This window comes from Sceloporus occidentalis, unplaced genomic scaffold (genome assembly GCF_023333645.1).
Source record: "Sceloporus occidentalis isolate IW3139 unplaced genomic scaffold, rSceOcc1.0.p SCAF_28, whole genome shotgun sequence".
Lineage (NCBI taxonomy): Eukaryota > Metazoa > Chordata > Lepidosauria > Squamata > Phrynosomatidae > Sceloporus > Sceloporus occidentalis.
The window spans coordinates 11,061,924-11,082,900 of NW_028317008.1; the positions used below are offsets into that span (position 1 = coordinate 11,061,924).

General features: G+C 39.3%; 1 protein-coding gene across 1 annotated transcript; it reads right to left on the reverse strand.

Annotated features, from left to right (window-relative positions):
* Window positions 1-10,317: 10,317 nt before the first annotated feature.
* Window positions 10,318-18,465, reverse strand: LOC149299806 (ubiquitin-conjugating enzyme E2 N-like). Its single transcript, XM_089486073.1, has 4 exons — window positions 18,436-18,465; window positions 11,796-12,042; window positions 11,059-11,199; window positions 10,318-10,358 (listed from the first exon to the last, which is right to left on the reverse strand). The coding sequence occupies exons 1-4, from the start codon at window positions 18,463-18,465 to the stop codon at window positions 10,318-10,320; spliced, it is 459 nt and encodes a 152-aa protein (XP_089342199.1).
* Between the last annotated feature and the right edge of the window lie 2,512 nt (window positions 18,466-20,977).

Below are 20,977 nucleotides of genomic sequence, written 5' to 3' on the forward strand. Positions count from 1 at the left end.
ATGCATTAAAGGAGGTGTGTGTGTGTGTGTGTGTGTGTGATGGTAGTTTTGTACAGAGGGGGTCTGGTTGTTTGGCAGAAGTGTGGCCTTCTCAGTTCTGTAAAGGCTGTCAGTACATGTCTTAGAATGCAGTTTTTCACAGAAAAAAAGGTATTTGGAGGTTCATTTCTCTTTACTTGAATATTCAAACACTATTGCTATTGACATACTTGGTATATACTTGTCTATTTACCAATCTTATGTTGTTATAGCATGGAGAGAATCCAGTGTGCCAGCATTTGATCTGCGTCGTATAACAGCTCAGTTGAACTGTAGTGAATTCTATATTGACTAATTGAAAGTGAAGTTTTCCTTAACATAGTCCCATTCTCTGTATGTGATTTACCCGATATAGAAACAGTGGTATCCTAATCAACTGTATACTGTCTATCTTCTAACTGGAAGCCGTACTTTTTTATTGCCATTGGCGTGCTTCTGACTCATCCCTGTTAAACCTGATTTGGTTGATGTATCACACCGCATTCTCTCCGTTCCAAGTTGGCTGTGAGTAAATGCAAAACGTTACATTATGTAGAGTCTCTGATATTCCATCCCTTTTTTGAGAAGTGCAAATAACCGCCAATATATAAACAATGAAAATGTGGAGTGTAACAAGACTAAATATCAGTCTGTCTTCTTACTTATAAAGTATGTATTGTAACCTTGTAAATCCAGGAGAACCTGTAAAATAATTGCCTTTCCCTTCTTGGCTGTCGGTGTGAAATCTAGAAGGCTTGTCCTTGTGGACGCATCGCTGTTGTCTGCATGATGGCGACATTTCTGATCAAATCTCTTAAATGGTACGCTGGGCTCTTGTAACCCCTTGCTGCAGGAACATGTACAGTGGTGAATTTGTGGGCGCGTTTTATAGCAAGAAGAAAAGTAGTTTGTGTTCTCCTTGGAGGCTTACACAGGCAGCAAGCAGTTCAGCTCAGGTTATATGCCATTGATCTATAAAACATTTTTGTAAATACAACGAAAACATTTTTCCTCACTGCGTATACAGTTTAGAGTTCAGATTTCGGATCAGCTGTGAAATGTATTAATGTCATATCGGTGACTACATTTGGGGAAAAAGTTCTAGGCTTCTTCACATCCTTAGCATGGGCCAGAGGTATCCTTAGTTATGGTGTCATTTTGCTTCCAGCATTAGCATAATATTCCATGTAAAATATCATCTTTTTTTTGTAAATAATCAAATCCGTAAATCAATAGTAAGTGCACAAAGGATGGTCGTTGTAATTTAAACATTTTGTTACTCAACACGAATTGTTTTCTTCTACTTTTTTAACACAAATTGTGTAAAATGCTGCTATAAATTAAAAAAAAAAAAATTGTGAGTGCTGTTACACTTTTTTTTGCTAAAGAAAAAGATGGTGCCACAATTGTTCTTAGTTCAATATACCTGTGCCATATGGTTGCCTTTAAAGAGTAACGTTTGTACCGTGCATATTTAGTTAACCTTTCTTTTTTTTTTTTTTTTTTCTTTCCTTGAAGAGCCCCCTTGGAACTTGCATTTCTCTGATTTATCTGTGCAGTGCTACACATCGAGTGGCTCTCCTTTACTTGTACACATTAATTCTACACAATGAATTCTACACACAAAACCATCACCATGTGTGTTGCCACTAAAGGTGTTGGAAGCACCAGCTCCTCACATTTGACTGATTTATAATAAGAAAATGACTTTCTTTAGCTAGTTAGTGGAGGAACCTAAATGTACAAAGCCAAAGTAAGATATAAAAACTAAAAACAACAAAGTGCTTCATAAAGAAGATCATAGACAAACCAAATGATATTGTATGAGCGCTGTTGTTATTACGCATTGCTTTTGTAGCATACACATCTGTTTAGGGTAGGAAAAGGGGATCTCTTGCATACTGTTCATTTAAATGATCTCTGTTGTCCCAATTATTGTAAAGTACTTGGAAATGAAATTGGTAAGACAAAGATGTTGGCTTTAAAACGTGGTTTCATTCTATTGTGTGTGTTTTACAGCTATATTAGGTAAGTTTAAACAAAAAAAAAAAAAAACGGCTTCTGCTTCTTGTCTGTTCAGAATTAATTTTTATTTGTCTTTTTTGAGTGCATTTTAGAAGACTTTCCCACCCTTAAGCACCCAACAGGCTATTATTCAGTTTATTATTACACAGAATTAGCTATACCCATCACTGCGTAGATACTCGGTTACATCTTTTCCAAATGGCTTATCCTGGAACTAAGAATTGGTATAGCTGATTAAAATGAAAGCTTTTGTTTGTTTTGTGACAAACATATTGTTAAGAGGTATATTGCATGACCTTGGGTAACTTACTATGTGTTTGAAAAGAAAGACATGTACAGTATTGCTGTAGACCGTCGGCTCAACAGCTGATGGCCCACTTAGTGTATTTGTGACATTTTGAGTATGGATTGGGGTATTAATAACTTGGCTTGGACGAATGCTTGCCTATATCTAACTCCACAGCTACTGCATACACACAAGTTCTATGCAATCTGACCACATACCCTCTCGTGATCCAACAAGTGCATCATGAAATTACTTAAGTGTCTACTGCATTATAGCATTCTTGCCCATTGTTCCATTGTAAATGGTTACTTAGGTGGTTTTACTTGTTCAGCTCTTTTTCAATCAATGAAAAATGGAGAGTAATATAAGGACTTGAGTTACTTCTTCTAATGATATCCCTCTGAACACTTAATTTGAAATAAGAGTGAAGTCTTCATAACTTTCAGCAACACTGATCCTATGAGCAAAAGGGGGGATCTGGGTGCAAAGGTTGGAGTAAGAACCTATTACCGTGGCAACCAATTGAATGATTCTGGTTATTGGACCATTCTGTTGGTTTCACACTGCACCAGAATCCCTTGTTAATATATAATCCACTATGTGCAACTTTCTTTTTTAGTGGGATATATGATTATAGTCCTATTACGGAGAGGAAAAGGAAAAATCTACCTCTCTCAAAATGCCCTTTTTTTTCCCTCTGGGATTTCCACTTCACCTCTACCTGCAGTGTGTTTCAGTGATGTAGATGTTAGTTGAGATTGTGTCTTTGGGCTGAATTCCTTGGCTGTGGTGCTTTTTGTGTAAAAATGGAAGTAGCGCTCTTTCTCGGTACTTGTGGATCTTGCGTTGGTCAGGGCATCAAGTAAGAAGAGTGATTTCTGGAGCTTTCAGTGATTTTCATCTGGATTAAATCATACACTGTGTATGGTGAATATCCTTGCAATGTATTTTAAGGAAACTCCAGTTCATTCCATAATGAGGTATATTTTTTCAGACAAAAAACATTCAATGGAAAGAGTAATTTTGTTTTTGTAAAATGCATTTGCCTTCACACCTCTTTCAGACTAAAGGTTACTTTACAATACTGCAGCAAAATACCTAAATGTAAGGTGGAACAGACTCTGGATGGTGAAATTTAAAGAATAAAATGTGAAATGCCTGTTGTATCCATCTGTCATTTGCATTGTGTTGTAGGGGGAAAAAAGTATACCACATGGGAATATGTATATATTTCAATAACCCATGTGCAATGTGTTTATTCACCATAGGGACATGGACTGTACATATATATATATATTATTTTTTTTTTTAGTGAAACAATCAAATGTTAATTGGCTATTGAGTTTATGAACAAGAATTTAAATCATCAAGCTCATTAAAATTGTAAAGTATTCTCCGGTCTCTTTCTTCTTAGAGTTTTGTATATTTGATACTTGATACTAGTGTGATTTGTATATATTTTTAAAGTTTGAATTAAACCTGATAAACTTGAAATTTTAAGCCGTTCCCTTACGCTGGTAATAGTTTATTGGTTCATTGGTTTGCCTGTTTTTACTGAATCCCTTCAACAGCTTTGCTTGGCTGGAAAGGCCCATTACCACTGCATGCACCGCAACAGGAAAAGACAGGGAGGTGAATAGGAACCATTCACAACATGGCCTCTCGCTCCCTTGCTTTCATATTTTGTTTTTGAAAAACACCATATAGAACCGTTTACTGCACATGTCTCTAACGCAGAAGATACATTTCTTCATGTGCCACAAAAAATTAAAGAACAAGGGTGTTAACTACTAGGTGGTACTAGTCACTTGGAAAAGGATTATTAAAATTGGTATGCTGCTGCCATAGTACTGGATAATGAAAACAGTCACTTATACGCTGAGAAGTGGTAAGTATTCCTTTTCAATAACTATTAGAAGTCATCATCAACAATTGATATCTCATGGAACAATGTTACTATGTCATCATAAGACTGTTCTATTTCATGAGGGTGTCAAACTATGACAGCTTTCTGCTGTTCAGTACTAGTTAATAAACCTGCAGGAGTTTTGCAGAATAAGTCTTCCCGATTCCCCCAGGTTCGTTTGGGACATGTAAGTCTCAAGAATAGAGGCAGTGACAACCGAAGAGATGGACATAAGAGTAATTTATTTCAGATGATTTAAAAGTATGTAGACAATGTAATAAAGTGTTGGGAAAAGCAAGCAGGGTGTTGGGTTGTGTAGCTAGAGACGGGAAGTGGCTGTGTACAGTTCTGAAGACGCCATCTCAAGAAGGATATTGACGTTCTGGGAAGAGTTCCGAAAAGGGGTATGGAAATTGTTAAATGGGTTGCAGGATAACAATATCAGGAAAAGGGATCTCAATATGTATTGCTTACAGGAAATAAGTGAGAGGGGGATATGTGATAGAAACATTTAAATGTTTAGAGGGACTTAACCGAGTACCGGAGGGAAGTTTGTTTCCAAGGAAGGGAGATGTTGGCACAAGAGGTCATAATATAAAACTAGAACGTCAACGGTTTAGATGTAAAGAAAATTTTACTTTATGAAGAAGGAAGTAGGTACATTTAATTGGCCTCCCATCAAAATTGGCAGAGGCTTATACAGCGAGGGAATTTAAACATCCATGGGATAGACATAAAGCTATCCTGATTCTAAGAAATCGCCTGATTGAGGTCTGAGTCTTTACATAATGAAAAATTAGATTAGATGAGCTATATGTGCTATGGTATCAGAAGTAGTTTTCTCAAACTGTAAACCGCTTTGATTCATGCCAAAAAATAGTCCTGAAGGGCCACAAACAGGACAGTTTAATACATGTTTAATTGTGGTTGCTGTGCTCAAACGGGGACATCCCAAAACTGTAGCCTGTTTGCAGGACGAAGTTATGCACTGCTGTCATAGAAAATGAATTACACAAAACTGTCATTGATTCTGTACCATCTCTCTGAAGAGATTGTGGTGAGTATTCAAGACTGGTTGTAGTTCTAAGAAGGATATTTTAGACCAGTTCTATGCTTGACTTTCAGAAAGCACTATGCAAGACATGCATTTCCAAATGGAGTCAGCTTTCCCTGCAGTGGTTATTGATCTAAAAGGTGCTTTTCCATGAACCTTGCTGAAAAGCAATGTTTTTTTTCATCTACTGTGGCTGGTGAACCATTTTTTCCGTTCTGACCCTCAGTGAGGGTAATTGCAATGGTTGTTGCCATAGTAATCGGTTTATGACAGCAACGCATCCTGGTTCTCTAGGTAAGTGGCGCGTTTGAACCTGGCAATCCACGTGATGTAAAAAAAAAAAAAAAGTCATTCATCAGACCAGGCCACCTTCTTCTATTGCTCCATGGTCCAGTTCTTATGCTCATGTGCCCATTATAGGTGCTTTTGGCAATGGGAAGGGGTTAGCATAGCCACCCTGACTGGTCTGTGGCCACGCAGACCCATACATAACAAACTGCCATGCACTGTGTGTGTTCTGACAGCGTTAACTTAAAATAAAATCACACAGCGTCTACGAGTGAATTTCCACATTATTTGAAAGATTAGAAAAAAAAAATATCCCGGATTAAGGAAGGAGATAGAACAGAAGCACTAAAACCTCACTCAAAATATTGGGTGCTGGGTAACCTAATTTGGACAGATGTCCTACATGGCATGCATTGACGTGTTAGCTCGTTTACCAGCCTTCTGAGCAGAGGTTCAACCTCCACATGATCCATGTTGCCCAGAAAAAGTCATTTTGTTTCAGGAAGTCATGCAGTTTTTGTATTTCTAGGTAAGTAGGGGGATGACCTGGCCCAAAGTGGCAGTGCTCTGGCATACGTTCTTTGTGACATCCTTGAATGGCTTTAGGACCGCCACCACCTGCCCCATTAATGCAGATTTCCCTCAGCCCAATGGGCTCGACCCCCCCCCCCATGCTCTGCTCAGCGGACATGGAGTGAAGAGCCCACTGCTGCACTAGAATCCGCTCTGTTATGTCCAGGGTGGAATTCCAGCTGGTAACTATATCCAGATGTAGGTGGTGGGGGGGTAGACCTGCCTTCTCCGGCTCCTCCCTCAGCTGCTGCCTTGCTTTTATGCTGCGGCAATTTTAAGGTACTTTTCAAGTTTCAACAGTCGACACTGCCCATTAGTTGAAATAGCAGTCCTTACCACCAGATGTAGTATATGTGCTGTGTAATGCAAACCCATTAACCCCCATCTCTAACTGCTTTCACCATGTTTGCTGCCCCATCAGTCACCACCAGTCCCATTTCTGGTGCCTGCCTGTGATCCAATCCACTACACCAGCATCTGCCTAACAGCTGCCAATCTGTGAACTGATGTGTGCTGCTCATCCAGAACCTCATAAACCCCAAAGTGTTGTAGGGTAGGTTGGTGTACTGGATGTCCCAATGTTTAGTTTTAATTTTATAAGGGAATAAAATGCTCTACACTGTACACTATGCACACCAGTGAACAGGCAGAAGGGAGGCTCATCAGATATACCAGTGCAGGTCTAGCTCAAACCTCTGCGGACTCTTTTACTTTTACATTTCCAGCACTGACACTGTTATTTACATGTAACTGAAACACATGCCGTGAGCAGTTACAGCAGCTCAGCCATCATAGAATCAGTGATTCTGGATCCTGGTGATAGTGTGATCTCTTGCACTTGCCACAGTCAGTGCAAAACCCATAAGATGTATTATTATGTCCTTGCAGTCACATAGCGAACAATCATGAGGACATAATGTCCTATGGTCTTTAAAAGATTAATCAATTATACCTGCTTTGTGTGCTTGGCTATTTACTCCACTCAAGACTGTGTGTCTGTGAGGATTGGGTCTGCTGGAGAGCTGGTGCTGCTTTTTTCCCACTTCTAAAATTCCATTTATTTGAAATATTTTATATTCAAAGCTGAAAATGAATTAACAGTCTTTACAAACCATCAGGTATCACATTAAGGTAAAGCCTACAATGTTTAAGCTATACAAACTAAAATCTTCACGTCTTTTTCAGTTTTCAACAAAAAAAAAAAAAAAGCTTTAGGAAATACAATTTCTTAGTTATGGAAACAAATTTTAAAATAAGACCATGTTGTAGTAAGGAGATTAAGCGCAAATCATGCAGAAGTTCTTCACTAATCCAAGCATTAACTGGGTTAATTTAGATGAATCAAGCATTCCACAAGTCTCACTCAACCCTTCCCACAGCAGAAACTTCCAGGGGTTGGCCCAAGTATTTTGTTGTATCTGTAGGTTATAATGCTATATGTACAATAAACACCAACGGTCTCTCTGGCTAAAAACACAACTCCTGCAAACCTAGAAGTTGGGGGAGAGACCAGGGAAAGAAACAAATGCAAAAAAGGAATTCTGATGAACCCCCCCCCCCCCTCAAACACACACACATTTAAAAGAGGGAGAAAGAAGTCATTTAAGGGAACATACTTATATGCATCAAAGAGCATATTATGGCTTGAGTGCCCCTTTACATGTTCCCAAAATTGCTCCACAACATTGGCTGTTATTTTGTTAGTGCAGGTAGGATAAATAATAAAAAAACACTATGGAAAGCGTATGAGAAAAGTTTTAAAATTAGTAAATGTGGTAAACATTTTAGCAGTGCTTTACTAAGGATTTCAGGCTCTGGCACACAAGATTTTTATGGCACATTTGTCAAACCAATAAATATATATGAATTTGTATAAGCTTTAGTGTTGAATTGACTCTTATTCCGTCGCCTCTTAATGAGCTAGAACGCACGATACTCAACTACAGCTTGGCTGTCCTCGTTTTAGAGCAAATAACTCTACCGCTGAACGTTTGAGTCATTCGTGCTTTTGTTAACACCTTGGGTACATGATTGTTAAGTTTTGTTTCTTTACATATTTAAACATGCTGCTGAAACCTGACAATGTTTAACCACACATTTGTGTTAATTCATTCGAATGTGTAAGCAGCTAGTTCAGTCACATCTCCGATTAAACCCCAAAACACTGTTACATATGTATCAGAATATCAAAGTTGGAATGGGATTTAGGTTTTTCTTCCTTTAACAATCTAATAGTTTTCTTTTTAAATTACAAAGCAGGCACTGAAGTTAAATCACACGCTATTCTATCCCTAATGCACATATTTAATAATTCAGCAGACACAGCAACTTAAAATTAGAGCTACGTAGATGTAATAAAATGTCCTGCTGCGCTTGTACAGAAACAGCGCTAAACAAAAGCAGGAAACCAATACCCTTTTTCTGGGTCATATAAGAAAAAAAATGGTTATCTTTGTGTACGTAAATTGTATTAGAAAAACCGAGAAAGAATCAATGAAAATAGACCCAATCACTTGACTGTCACATAAGAATGTCTAGCAGCACATTCCACGAGAGACCACATGCTGGCTCTGCCATAGACCAGGTCAGCAGAGGCACTGACTTTCTGCAGAAAAGGCACATTGTCACCCACAAATTGGCTTATTCTAATTGCATGTAAAGATCACAGGGCTGCTGGCTTCATTTTTGTGTGGTTTGTAGTGCATGTTTATTAAAACAAGAATGATGCGTCTTTCAGCTGTTAACCCTCCCCCCCCACATCTAAAAAAAAAAGCACCAGGTACACTATATGGCTGCTGCAGTGAACAATAGTATACAACTTTAAACAGCCACTAACTGGATCATCGTGGGCATTATTTCAGACTACACAAGCACTGTAGGTATGAACAGGAAATGTGTGTCTGCAAAAGGACTCCAGCTGCCTGGTATAAATAATGGATGAGAAATTGCCAACGGAGTAGCCTAAATATATGCGCTTAGCAAACAAGGCGAGTTATGTGTTTCATAAATTTTTTTTTTTTTTATTATTTTTAAAATAGACAGATACCAACAGGAGATTATTATATATATATCTAAAAAGCAAATTAGCATTTTTTTCTGCCCATCTACTAATTCACTGGAGTTTTTATTTCAATTTAAATAAACTTGTTTAATAGTGTTCTGAACAAATTTGTTGTCTCCATGTCTTATTTGTACACAAGAGTGCAGTAATGTGTAGTCACAGAACGCATGGGCTAGTCAATCAAATAACTTGGCACTGCTCTAGAGAAAGGGATTCCTTTGGCAGTTGGAACAGTCTTCTGCTCCCATTTTCATTCACTTTAATACTACTGTCCTTTGTCCGTGCATATGATATACCCCCTTATGCTTCCCTCTTTTAGTCATAGAATGCAGTACAATTACTATTCCTTAAATAAAGCAAGGCAAATCAAACACTAAATATCTATAAAACTCAACACATAAGCAAAAAAATAACAGTAAAAAAAAAAAAAAAAAAAAAAGTACAAAAGGCAAGCATAGAATAACAAAAAAATATTTTACTAAAACATAAGATTTACAGATTTATCAAGACAAGCCATTCACAATGGTCATTAGATGTTCTAACACTTGGAGTACAGAAAAGGTTAGTGAAAAGGTTTGATGGGTTTTAGTTGGGTTCCAAGTTTATTCCACATTTTTCTTCAGTCAAGCATATCCATCTACTTTTCCTAAGTTGTCTATGGGGAACGTTCACTAAAGTACATGTTAGCCGCATCCTAGCAATATGATGAGTACAATAAAAGGGAAGCAAGCCCATGAATTAAAAATAAAATGGAAACAAAACACACTGATACGGCAAGCAACCTAGACTAATTCCATTCACTGTGCCTATACTCAACTCATGATGGGAATATGGGAGAGGTCTTGTCACCCCTTTTGAACATAGCGGATCATGCCAGTGATATATTCTACAGCCTCTGCTCATGCTCTACAAAGTGAATTAGGACAAAACATGAGATTTGCTAATGTGCATTTTTAATCACCAAAAACTGACCATGTATGGGCTTTTTAATTATGTATTTTTTATTTTAATTTTATTTTTTAAGACTGTGTCCATTAAATGCAAACAAAAATAAGGTTAAGGTCTTGGCAGAACAGAAGTGATGCACACTTGAAAATCAGGGTGATTTAAATGTTGTTCGTAGCATATAGCCTGGTCCACGCTCTGGCTGCAAGGAGAGAAGAAAGCAGGATGAGAAACTGCTCAATGTTCAACTCTTCGTAGTATAACATTTTGGTTGTATCGACTGTATATTGGAAGTGTTATGCCAGGAACAGTTACTCTCCCATTAAACCACATACAACAAAAGATCAACCCCAGTGAGTTTGTAGTTCATTGCTAAACTGGTGTTCCAAAATCCAAGAACTCTCAGCATATTCATCATGTATTATGTAAGGCCTACAAGATAAAGGCATTTGGTTGGGCTCAAAACATCCTTACCAAACTCTGCTATCTTTGGAAGACCTGTGATTGCATGCTATTTTTGAATATTTATATTGGTAGCGGCGCTGAACCTGGGCGCTTTACAGTTGCATTGTTACAGAGAAGCTGAAGGCAGGAGATTTGGATTGATATATATATCTTTATGTACATCAACACTGTTATCTGTTATGACCAGTTTGCCCGATATAAAGCTCTGTGGAGTACAAGTGCACTATATAAATAGTCCTTGAGGTGCTGTTTTTCAGCTGCAGTCAAGCTGATGTGAGCCAAGTGAACGCGAGTTGGAAGTAGTAAATGTGTGTTTGACAATAACATAATTAGCCTTGACTGACAAAATATTACTTACTTGACCTTTAGTGTACCTACCTACAGTTATAAATCATGACAATGAGTGCACATCACAAAAGAAGATACATACTACATACCTGTTTCTATGGCTTGGGCTTCATTTGTCTTCCACTGCTCGGCTACATCATTTGCTAAAGGATCATCTGGGTTGGGAGCGCTTAACAAAGCTTGAATTGATAGCAGCACTGTACGGATCTGAAGAGCAGGTGACCATTTATCTAGAGACACAGTTGAAAAGTGCAGTCAATAGACCACTAGCGTGTCTCACAGGAACAATCGACTGCCATCATATGTTCAGAGATTTTTTTAATAGGAAAGAAGAAATACGGTATTTGCAGAATTGATACACTACATATTTACAGAAATACTAGGAGGAACACAAAGAATGGGACTGCATGCAAATCATTAAAGAACTGTGCGAGAGATCAAACACCATGCATGTGGATTGTACATAGTAGCATGAAGTATCATCGTGGACTGGTTTCCTAAAGCTTTAAAGGGCATAGCAGGAGGAAAATCTTGGAAAGATTAGGTGCAAACAAAAAGGATTTTATGTTTAAATTTGTGTACCATTGAGCTTTAAAAGAGGAGAAAAAAGTATTTTCTCCTCCAGTACACAGCATAGCATTCACTCCCCTCTGTCCCTTGGCATCACTTGTATAGTTAAAGTGGCCAGAAACAATGTCCCCAGCTATGGCTTGGATTCTATTTATTAGAAGACCAATATATCCTGTTAGCATCATATCTGTTTGTAGGGAATCTATCTATTAATTGCCCTACTGTGATTTCTGCCCCATAAAATAAAGACACTTACCTTTCAAGATATCTAAACATATCCTTCCCAACTTGTCTACATTAGGGTGATAGATTTTAGTCATGAATCGTACTTTCGGAGCTGCCATGGGATATTCTTCTGGAAGGAATAATTCAAGCTTAAATGTCCCTCCCTCAAAGGGGGAATCTTGCGGACCTGCGATGACCACATGGAAATAACGCGCGTTGTTTTCATCTGGCTCAGCTTTTATTCCAGGGACTGGCTCTGCCAGTAAACGCTGTGTTTCCTGCAAAATACAGAGCGAGATTTAGTGGAACACTTAATAATGGTCTCATTTAACGACTATGTGTGATCATAGAAATACGAAGAACAACATTGAGGTAACAAAACATATATAGTATTAGCCTTCACACTAGGTTACTTAAACTAAACGCCTGACAGTCATTTTCCAACAAAAAACTTTATTCAAAATACAGAAAGCTGTATTTCTCTTCATACATTTTCTTTGTTTATGGAAAAATACACGGACACAACTTGAAACTCAACCAGTCAATGCACAGAATGCGTGTGTGCATAATTACATATGTAGTTTAGTGTAAACGTATAGAGAAAAGAAATCTGTCCACTAAAAGAAAAATAAATACATGTCATAATATTCTAATGACCACAAACAGGCCCTCAACAACAAAATAAGTGGTAGAGTAAATCCACAAACCTTACTACAGCACATAACAGACAACGGAGATCATAGGTCTTTAATGACGCACATCATGTGTGAGACACGCTTGCTTATCAAAAACGCATGACAAAGATTTACGCTTCACTTGGAGAGACAAACATAACTGGGGCGGGAAACTCTGCGTCTTACACCTCACAGGTGACCGCCACTACAGAGGGTTATCTGTAATCCCGCTACTACAAGCACCACTCTGCTCATGTTACTTTAGCAGCTCCACATAGCTATTTAACATGTATGTAATCCACTAAATACAGCAACAGTTAAAAGCACGAGAATACATGATAGTTAACATACAGGGTTTACTGAAGCTGATTCTACAGTGTGGGTGACAAACAAATGATGCCACATGAGATTAGAGTTTCAGCTTCCCCTCATGGTATGAAGGAATATGGCGCTGCTCAAACGGCTCGGCACAATGGGGGGATTTCTTCAACGGCAACTTGCATCATTTTCTGTGTATTATACGGGGCTAACCAGGCTCTTCTTGCAGGGAAATTCAATTGGGATTGGTGCTTCATAATGTATTTTATCTCATGTTAAGAGTAGGAGAACAGAATACCAGCACATCACGGAAAAACATGCAGCCAACGCCAATTAAAATGCCTTGCACATCATGGGGATAAAGGAGCTTAGAAAGCTATCAACGATTGCTTTCATCGCTCAGCCAGTGTTGCTGCAATGCCTCGATTATCGAGGCACTCAGCAACACTACAATATATGCCGGGGTGCTGTGTGATGGCTTTCCAGAGTGTATGTGTTTCAAACATGGCAGCACTTTGCTGCTGTAAAGAGCTTAGTAAGCAATCAATGATTGTTTCCTTTGCTCAGTAATTGTTGTACAAAGTCCAGCAACACCAGAAAAAAAACAGGGCACCGTGTTATCACTCCCTAGCAAAATGCCTTCCCCAAGATGGTGGCACCCTTCTGTTGGAACTAATGACAGTAAAAATGCTCCAGACCCTCCTGAGACCTCTTAGCTCCTCTGCAGGCTGATCACAGGTACTGCGATCAGCCGTACATGGCAATAGAGCCCTGTAAATGTAAAATATAAAAACACAATAAAATAAATAAAAAATGACCAAAGCTGGTGAGTAGCAAACTACATACTGAAACTACACACACAGATAATGGAAGCAAACCATGCAACAAAGCCAGATGCAAACTTTGCCAACACATCTGTACCAGCAACACAGCCACCCACAACAACAAGACATACAATATTAAAGGATCGTACTCATGCACTTCACAAAATGTTGTATACATGATTCAATGCACCAAATGTACTATAGGGTGTTACATCGGTGAAACCTGCCAGCAACTCAATAAAAGGATGAATCTGCACAGATACTCCATCAACCATCATGATGAAGAAAACCTTTGCACTCCAGTTGGGCACCACTTCACCCAAACAGGTCACTCCATACATGACCTTAAAATCAAAACACTGAGAGGTCATTTCAAAAACACCCAAGAAAGAAAGACATTTGAAGCCAAAATGATACATTTTTATGATTGTAAAAACAGAGGACTTAATGTGGATTTGAGCTTCTTAACACACTATCAAAACTTCCTATAACCTGTGCTTTTTTTTTTTTTTTTTTTTTTTTTTCTCTCTTCTTCTCTCTCTCCTACATGCTCACCCCTGCTCCCCCTCTAGCCTTATCTGTGCAGTATATGCCACTATTTACTATTTACGACCCTCTTAGTTTTTTGTCTGCAAATTCTCTACCATGTTGTTTTAACCCCTGTTTTAACCCTGTATCAGAACATGTACTGGTCAGTTTTAAACTGTGTTTTTCACTTGCTTGGTCAGAAATGCTTTTGACTTGATAAAGGGAGGACTCCCGAAAGCTCGTCTATTATTTTAAATACTGTTAGTCCAATAAAAAAGGTATTACAAGATTCTGCAACATTCTGGTTTTTTGCATTGCTATTTGTTTAAAAGCTTTCCAACGCGAGTTGGGAAGCTCAAAAAGAAGAAAAAGATAAAGTAATACAATTTAAAAATAATAAAGACTCCAGTGATGTCTCATGAGATCACCATCCAGTTCCAAAAACATGTAAAAATACATATAATTTTTAAAAAAAAATATATATATAAAAACATAGGTTTCCAAACACCTTGTGCCCCCACTAGAAATATACATTAAAAACCCTTTCTTGCCTCAAAGTACAAAAAATAAGGAAAAACAGCGTACAACGTAGCATTTCCACCCTTATAAAATAGCGATTTGCTACTTATTGCCCTATAACTTGCAAAAAATAAAATAAAAACAACATTGGGGATTTCTAAGCTAAGGACAAATATTAGAGCCAATTTAACAGGTTTTCTCATTAGCTTTTGTACAGGAGTAAGATTTTTGAAATAAGACTCAGAAAAGGGGTTTTTGTATTACATTTTTCACCATATTTTTTTTAATAACAATAATGGTATCTAAAGAAAGCATTTCTCGTTCTAAGGGGAAAAAAATCCCTAATATATAATGCGTGCAAGTATACTAAATAAAAAATAAGATATTTAAAGCTGGACACAAACACCGCAGAAATGTTAACACAGCCTTGGCCACAAAGTGTACAAAATTTGAAAAACAGTCCGGTCAAAATTTGAAAAACAGTCAAAAGGGAAATCCCATAAGAAATGTTTTTTTCACTTGGAGCATTAAATGCAGTGCTATATATAAAGTAATGTAGTTTAGCATTGAAAAGAAAAGAGTATTTCATTTTGTTCCCTAGAGACTGCCGAAGTAGTCAGTCTACATATTTTGATGACTGCTCAAACACCACTCTTTATGGTAATGCAAATGAAGTCCTGCTTGTACAGTGAAATACTTTCCTCTATAGCCTTCCAATAGTCAGCATTGTTATAATCATGTTTGCCACAAGGTAGTATGCCAATGAGTCAGGCTGTTTGTCTAGTAGACTGGACTAAGATAACAGAATGACAGCATACAAATGGCCAACACGCAGTTGTCTGAAAACATTATGTAAAAAGGACAACTATTAATAAAGAAGTGCATAATATAAGTAATCTTTTAAATTGATGCCAGCAATACAATTTGGCAGGAGTTCCCCTTGAAACGCCATAGATTACAGGAGCTCTCATGGAGCTATCGTGCTGATGGGGGGTGTCAGGGCAGGGATAGTGTCAGAGTGAGTGTGTACATGTGTGTGTATGTACACTGTTGGAGTCAGTGTGTGTACTGTAGTGTCAGGGTGTATATGTATAGTGCTGGCCAGTATGTCTACTATATTGTAGACACATACTAAAAGCCGCAGATCGGGCTGTGGGGTACAGCTATGTATCTGGCCATTGAGGTCCACTTTGACAGCTATGTACCCAGTATGTAGTTGGCACTCAATATAATTAAGAGAAATGTGCTATTTAAACTTTTAAGGGGATGCATAGTGGTGGATCATCACCTTTAAATACTTTAAACTTAATATATATATAAAAATAAGAACATCATTAAAAGAAAAAAAACTGGCTTGACTATTTAATTTTTATTGGCTCGAAGATCCAAACCATATTTATTGACCCGTTGCAGCGTTTAACTACATTAAATGTATTTTCTGCTTCATAACTTGTCTGAGACCACCACTGGGCTTTCCACATACTACCAAGATTTCCTCCCCTCTGCAGCAGCAATTATGATCGAATGGTAGACTTTATCAACTGTCTGATTAAATCTAAAATATGGAGGGATCAGGTACTATTCAGGATTTCTTTCAGAAAAGCCACATAGAAGAAATTTCAATCTTCATTTTTCCATAAAAGATGGGATCTACACTTTAGCATGAAGAGACAGGTTAACTAACCTATTCATGGTACGGTCAATCCTATAGAGTAAAAGAGGAAGTTTTCTTTCTGTACTCTGCTTCCTGCCACAGAGGTGCAGTCATAGGCAGATTCATCATGGAAGGCACACGGAAGGCTGTGAATGGGGGCCTGTTCATGGACATGTATGGAAAGTACCCCTACTGATTGAAATGGAAGCACTTTCCTGCCACTGACTGGCTGCAACGTCTGTTGCAGATATGTGCTTTATTTTAAATTGTGGAAGAATGTATATTAAAGTACTCACAGAGTGCTTTAATACGCATTACTCTATAAAGGGGGGTGTCAAGAAAACTACTTATTTTCAGGCAATGATACGCAGTATTCCTGGCCTGTTTGCAGCCCAAAGGCCTGGAGCTCTACCATCAGAAAAATAACCGAAAAACATAATAAAAAGTTATATGGTCCAGACAATTAAACAATGTGTATCTGTTTCAGATCCGGAATGCCTTGCATTGCTTTGGAGCTGTAACCTTACATGCATGTTTTCCACCGTTGCTACTTGACCAGCTGTGCTAAGTAATGCACATGGAGCAATTTCATTTATTTCTGGCGCGCCACCATAAGCCTACAACCCTACTGTGATTCTTTAAAGCCAACCCTGCCTCATTTACTAATCGTGGCTCATCAGGACTTGAAACAGTACAAATAACGCTGCACTTTTCAACTCTGGACTTGCGAGTACCCCAGTGACTTACGAAGTAGGAACATTTCTACACTAAAACGAAGCTACCTGTAAGAGGTTACATCAGCACAGCAGGTATATAAAATGAAAACCATGACATTCACATTTTATTGTATGAAATATTACAGATGAGCGTGGAGCAAATATTTTGTCATATTTTTGACATCAGACACGGACCGGGTGGTAGGGGCAACATGACTTCCTTAAAGATCAGATATTGTTGCTTCTTGGTCCGCAGCCCTAAAGTTCTAGCTCTTCTCCTCCCTGCACCCATCAAAAACCAGAAGCTTTATAGGCGGGAGCTAAGCGGAGACGGATAATAATGCCGATCCCGAGAAAAGATGTGAAGATATATTTCACGTATATTTGTAAACACTAACACACAGGTTTTCTTGGTGCATAAAACCATAAATGTAGGATTGGGGGAAAAAATGACAGATCGGCTTTAATGAACCCCTAAACTTACATACCCTTAGCCATGACTCAGCATAAAAAGTGAAACGATACGCATGCTTTAACGCGACAGTAATGCTGTAAGCATGACTTTAGGCAATATCTTTACATATCACGCCATAGCATTCAGATCGCTAGGCAGAGCTGACCTTTTCATAGTCTGATCGAGTGAAGTAGGAGCTGAAAAGTCTGAGAGGTCATTTGGTTCTGGCAGCCGTCACAGAACCAAGGAACATGCATCATTATGGTGTGCAGGTCTGGGGAAGTACATGAACCCCTACATTTACTAAGGAACGGAGAGATTCTGCCCCCAGATATATGAAATGCTCTGCAGATGACGCGCACTATGGATCAGAACCCATAACCCATTCTCCCTTATAGCAATGACAGCCACAACGAAACACATTCCAGCAACGCTACCAAATATACAGCATTCATGCACATTCATCAGCTCCACACCACATTCCAATCAAGACCCTCCATAGATTGGGTTTAGAAGGTCAGGGAGAACTGGGTGGGGGCGGGGGCATAAATCACGTAGTAACATAAAGATGCTGATGCATAAATGAGTACAAATGGAACACAGGCGCTGTCTGGATGCAGGCGAACTGCTTAATACATGGTGCAGGCCGGGATGAGACCCGCACTCCTGCGGGTGTGGCCCTCATTAGACTTTCACTGAAAACAAGGAGAGGGTGCTGCTTTTTAATGGGCTCTGTAGATGGCCTACGAAACTAAAGCTGGCCAGGCACATGGAGGTAGCGGCTGACCCTCATCCTGTATTGGACGACAGAAGCCCCTACATAAGGCCCTCGCACCACCCGGTAGCTGCCATATTGAAAGAGCGACGGAGGGCGGAGACACGAATAAGCCTTATTTCTGCTCAAAGACGAGGCATCGCTGTTCCTTCCGAATTAACACAAACCCTTCCCCGGCCGGCACCACGATATATGAACCTGTTAATTACCTTAATGATCCTGCGGGGCAGCCCAGCCATCCTGTCTTATAGCAAATGCAGACTCGGATTCTCTGCGTGCCACCGGATCCTCCTGTCACGCACAAGTGAAAGCGCGGGATCTTCTTCCGGTAACGTCACCGCGGCGCCGCAGAGGCTAAAGGGAATTGTAGTTCCCCGAGTCCTGCGCCGCTTCAAAGTTCAATGATGTAATGAGGCACAGCAAGCTCCGGAAACGAGTGTTCTGCAGGGAATTGTGTTCATTGGTTTTGCGCAAACTCACAGTCACCTGCTATCGTACTGCTTTCTGCAGGACTGGTCTGGATTTAATACCATACTGACTATGACAAACTCCACTCTTGTCTTCCATATCTTACAAAAGAGAATTGGTAGATTTAAAAATACCATTAAATGCACTTAATTCATATGATAAGATCCAACTAACCCAGGATCTGCAGAGTTATTAAAGGTTAACATTAACGTCTGCCCACAAAATGATTTTGGGAGTAAAGTAAGAATTAAAGTACAGCTCCAACTCCAGCCACCATTTGCACTTTAATGCAGTCTTGTGGTCTCTTTAACACTGCAGGCAGGGATCTATTATGATGTGCATGCCCAGTAAGCACTACCTTTGATTTCAGTGCAGCAAGTCAGCGTCCAGAAACATGTTAGCGCAGATGAGGAAGGCACTTGCAGCAACAGGGCTAGGGCTGCAACTAACAGTTATTTTCATAATCGATTAGTTGGATGATCATTTTTTCGATTAATTGGATTTTTTGTTTATTTAAAATAATTTAATGAACAAACTGGATGTTAAAAACAAACAGATTCCTTGGGGACTAGTAGGTGTAGCAGGTGAACGTCTGCGCGATCCGCACTGATAAACCTCTAGCTTCTGGCCGGCACTTTTGCTGGAGCTTCTATGACTGAGCACCGGAAGGTCATGTGACGCCGGAGCTCCATCATAGAAGCCCCAGCGTTAGTGCCGGCAGTAGCAGAGGTTGTCCAGAGAGGAACATCCAGGTTCCCGGCAGCGCTGCGGCGGATCCTCCTCTCTGGCGGCTGGCTTCTATGGTGGAGCACCAGAAGGTCATGTCACGCTGGTGCTCCATCATAGAAGTCCCAGCAGAAGTGGAGGACAGTAACGGAGAATGCCTGCGCGCATCCCAAAGACGCCCGCCAGCTGCGGGGGATCTGGATCTTAATGTTACCTTTATTTGAGGTCGGAGTATAAAACGAGGGGGATTTTTAAGAGCATTTGCTCTATAATGGGTCATGCTCATACCTGGGAACTTTATGGCTATGACCATACCCAGAGGCACCCTTGCGGGATGTGGACAGGAAGTCCCGCTGATGTCAGGTGGACAACCTACTGATGTAGTGGAACATGGTGCTGTTTAAGGGGGAAATGGGCGTGTAGTTGGACATCCTAGAATGCCGTTCCCCCGACCCAAGAGTTTTTCAATAGCAACCCAGCGAAGCGGCGCTTCTCCCGGAGTCTCTAGGCGAAGTATGGTTATGCTGGTAGATTGAAGTACCCCGAGGAGAATTGTGCAGGGAAAAAATTAATAGTGTGAGGAAGGCGTGTTGGTGTAAAAGTTAATTGTTTTTTCAGTTGGCTTTGTGCAAAACAGAAACTTGTCTCAAAATGTCCAACTAAAATACCCCTACCAACAACTTCACATAGATTATATGACTCAAGAGATAAAAGTTACCCCCTTCCAGAGAAGCTGAGATTCTGCCACATATCAATGTGCAGCACTGACGTAGAAAGGGACATTTAGAAATGAAATTCAAGGTCCAAAAACACATCTCTCTCTGACCAGTCTTAAATCAGAAAAAAGGCATTCTAGATGGGCCAAACGGTTCTTATTTGCCGTCCAATTCTTTTTTTCTACGTGTGGCAATTATGTAAATTAACATTAAAATGGGGTAGTGAACAGGAGAGTTTGTAGAAGTTGTGATTTTAACTCCTTGACTGTCCTATACATTAAGGTCAAACCCCAGTTAGCGTCTGCTGCAGGAAGGTTAGCCCTGCATAATGTATAGTTCAATTAGCATTAGTTCTCAAAAGTCACCGCACCTAATTATTCATTACACAGCTCCCCTCTTCACGCTGTAGAAACCTTCCAATGTTAGCCCTTCATAATGAAAATGAAGCGAAGGAGTAAACACTACAACAGAACATGAGTTTACCTGCATTAGTGCGTATGGCATGATTAATCTGTTATCTCTATGAATTACTAAATCCATTACAACATGAACCATTTAGTTATACAGCATGTTCTCCAAATGATTCTTTTTACACATTCTATGCTTATCGAAGCTGTAGCATCCTACGAACTAAGATCTCCATGACCTTTCATGTTACAAAACATTTTAGGAAAGCACGGCAAAATCCCTATGGCATTTTAGTGGATACATATGCAAAGCAATACAACCAATCACAGTGATTATACATAAACACAAGTTATTTGTCCAAGCATTCCTTTATATATTTTTTTGCGTTCACAAAGTGAAAAAAGTACTGCAGTGAAACACAAAAAACTGAAGA

Excerpts from the sequence above, each read along its gene's own strand:
- LOC149299806 (XM_089486073.1), bottom strand. The coding sequence starts at position 18,465 with ATGGCTGGGCTGCCCCGCAGGATCATTAAG. Across the intron at positions 11,200-11,795 it reads ATGTTTAGATATCTTGAAAG|ATAAATGGTCACCTGCTCTT; the intron begins GTAAGTGTCTTT and ends CTGTGTCTCTAG. Across the intron at positions 10,359-11,058 it reads AGCCCAAGCCATAGAAACAG|CCAGAGCGTGGACCAGGCTA; the intron begins GTATGTAGTATG and ends CTCTCCTTGCAG.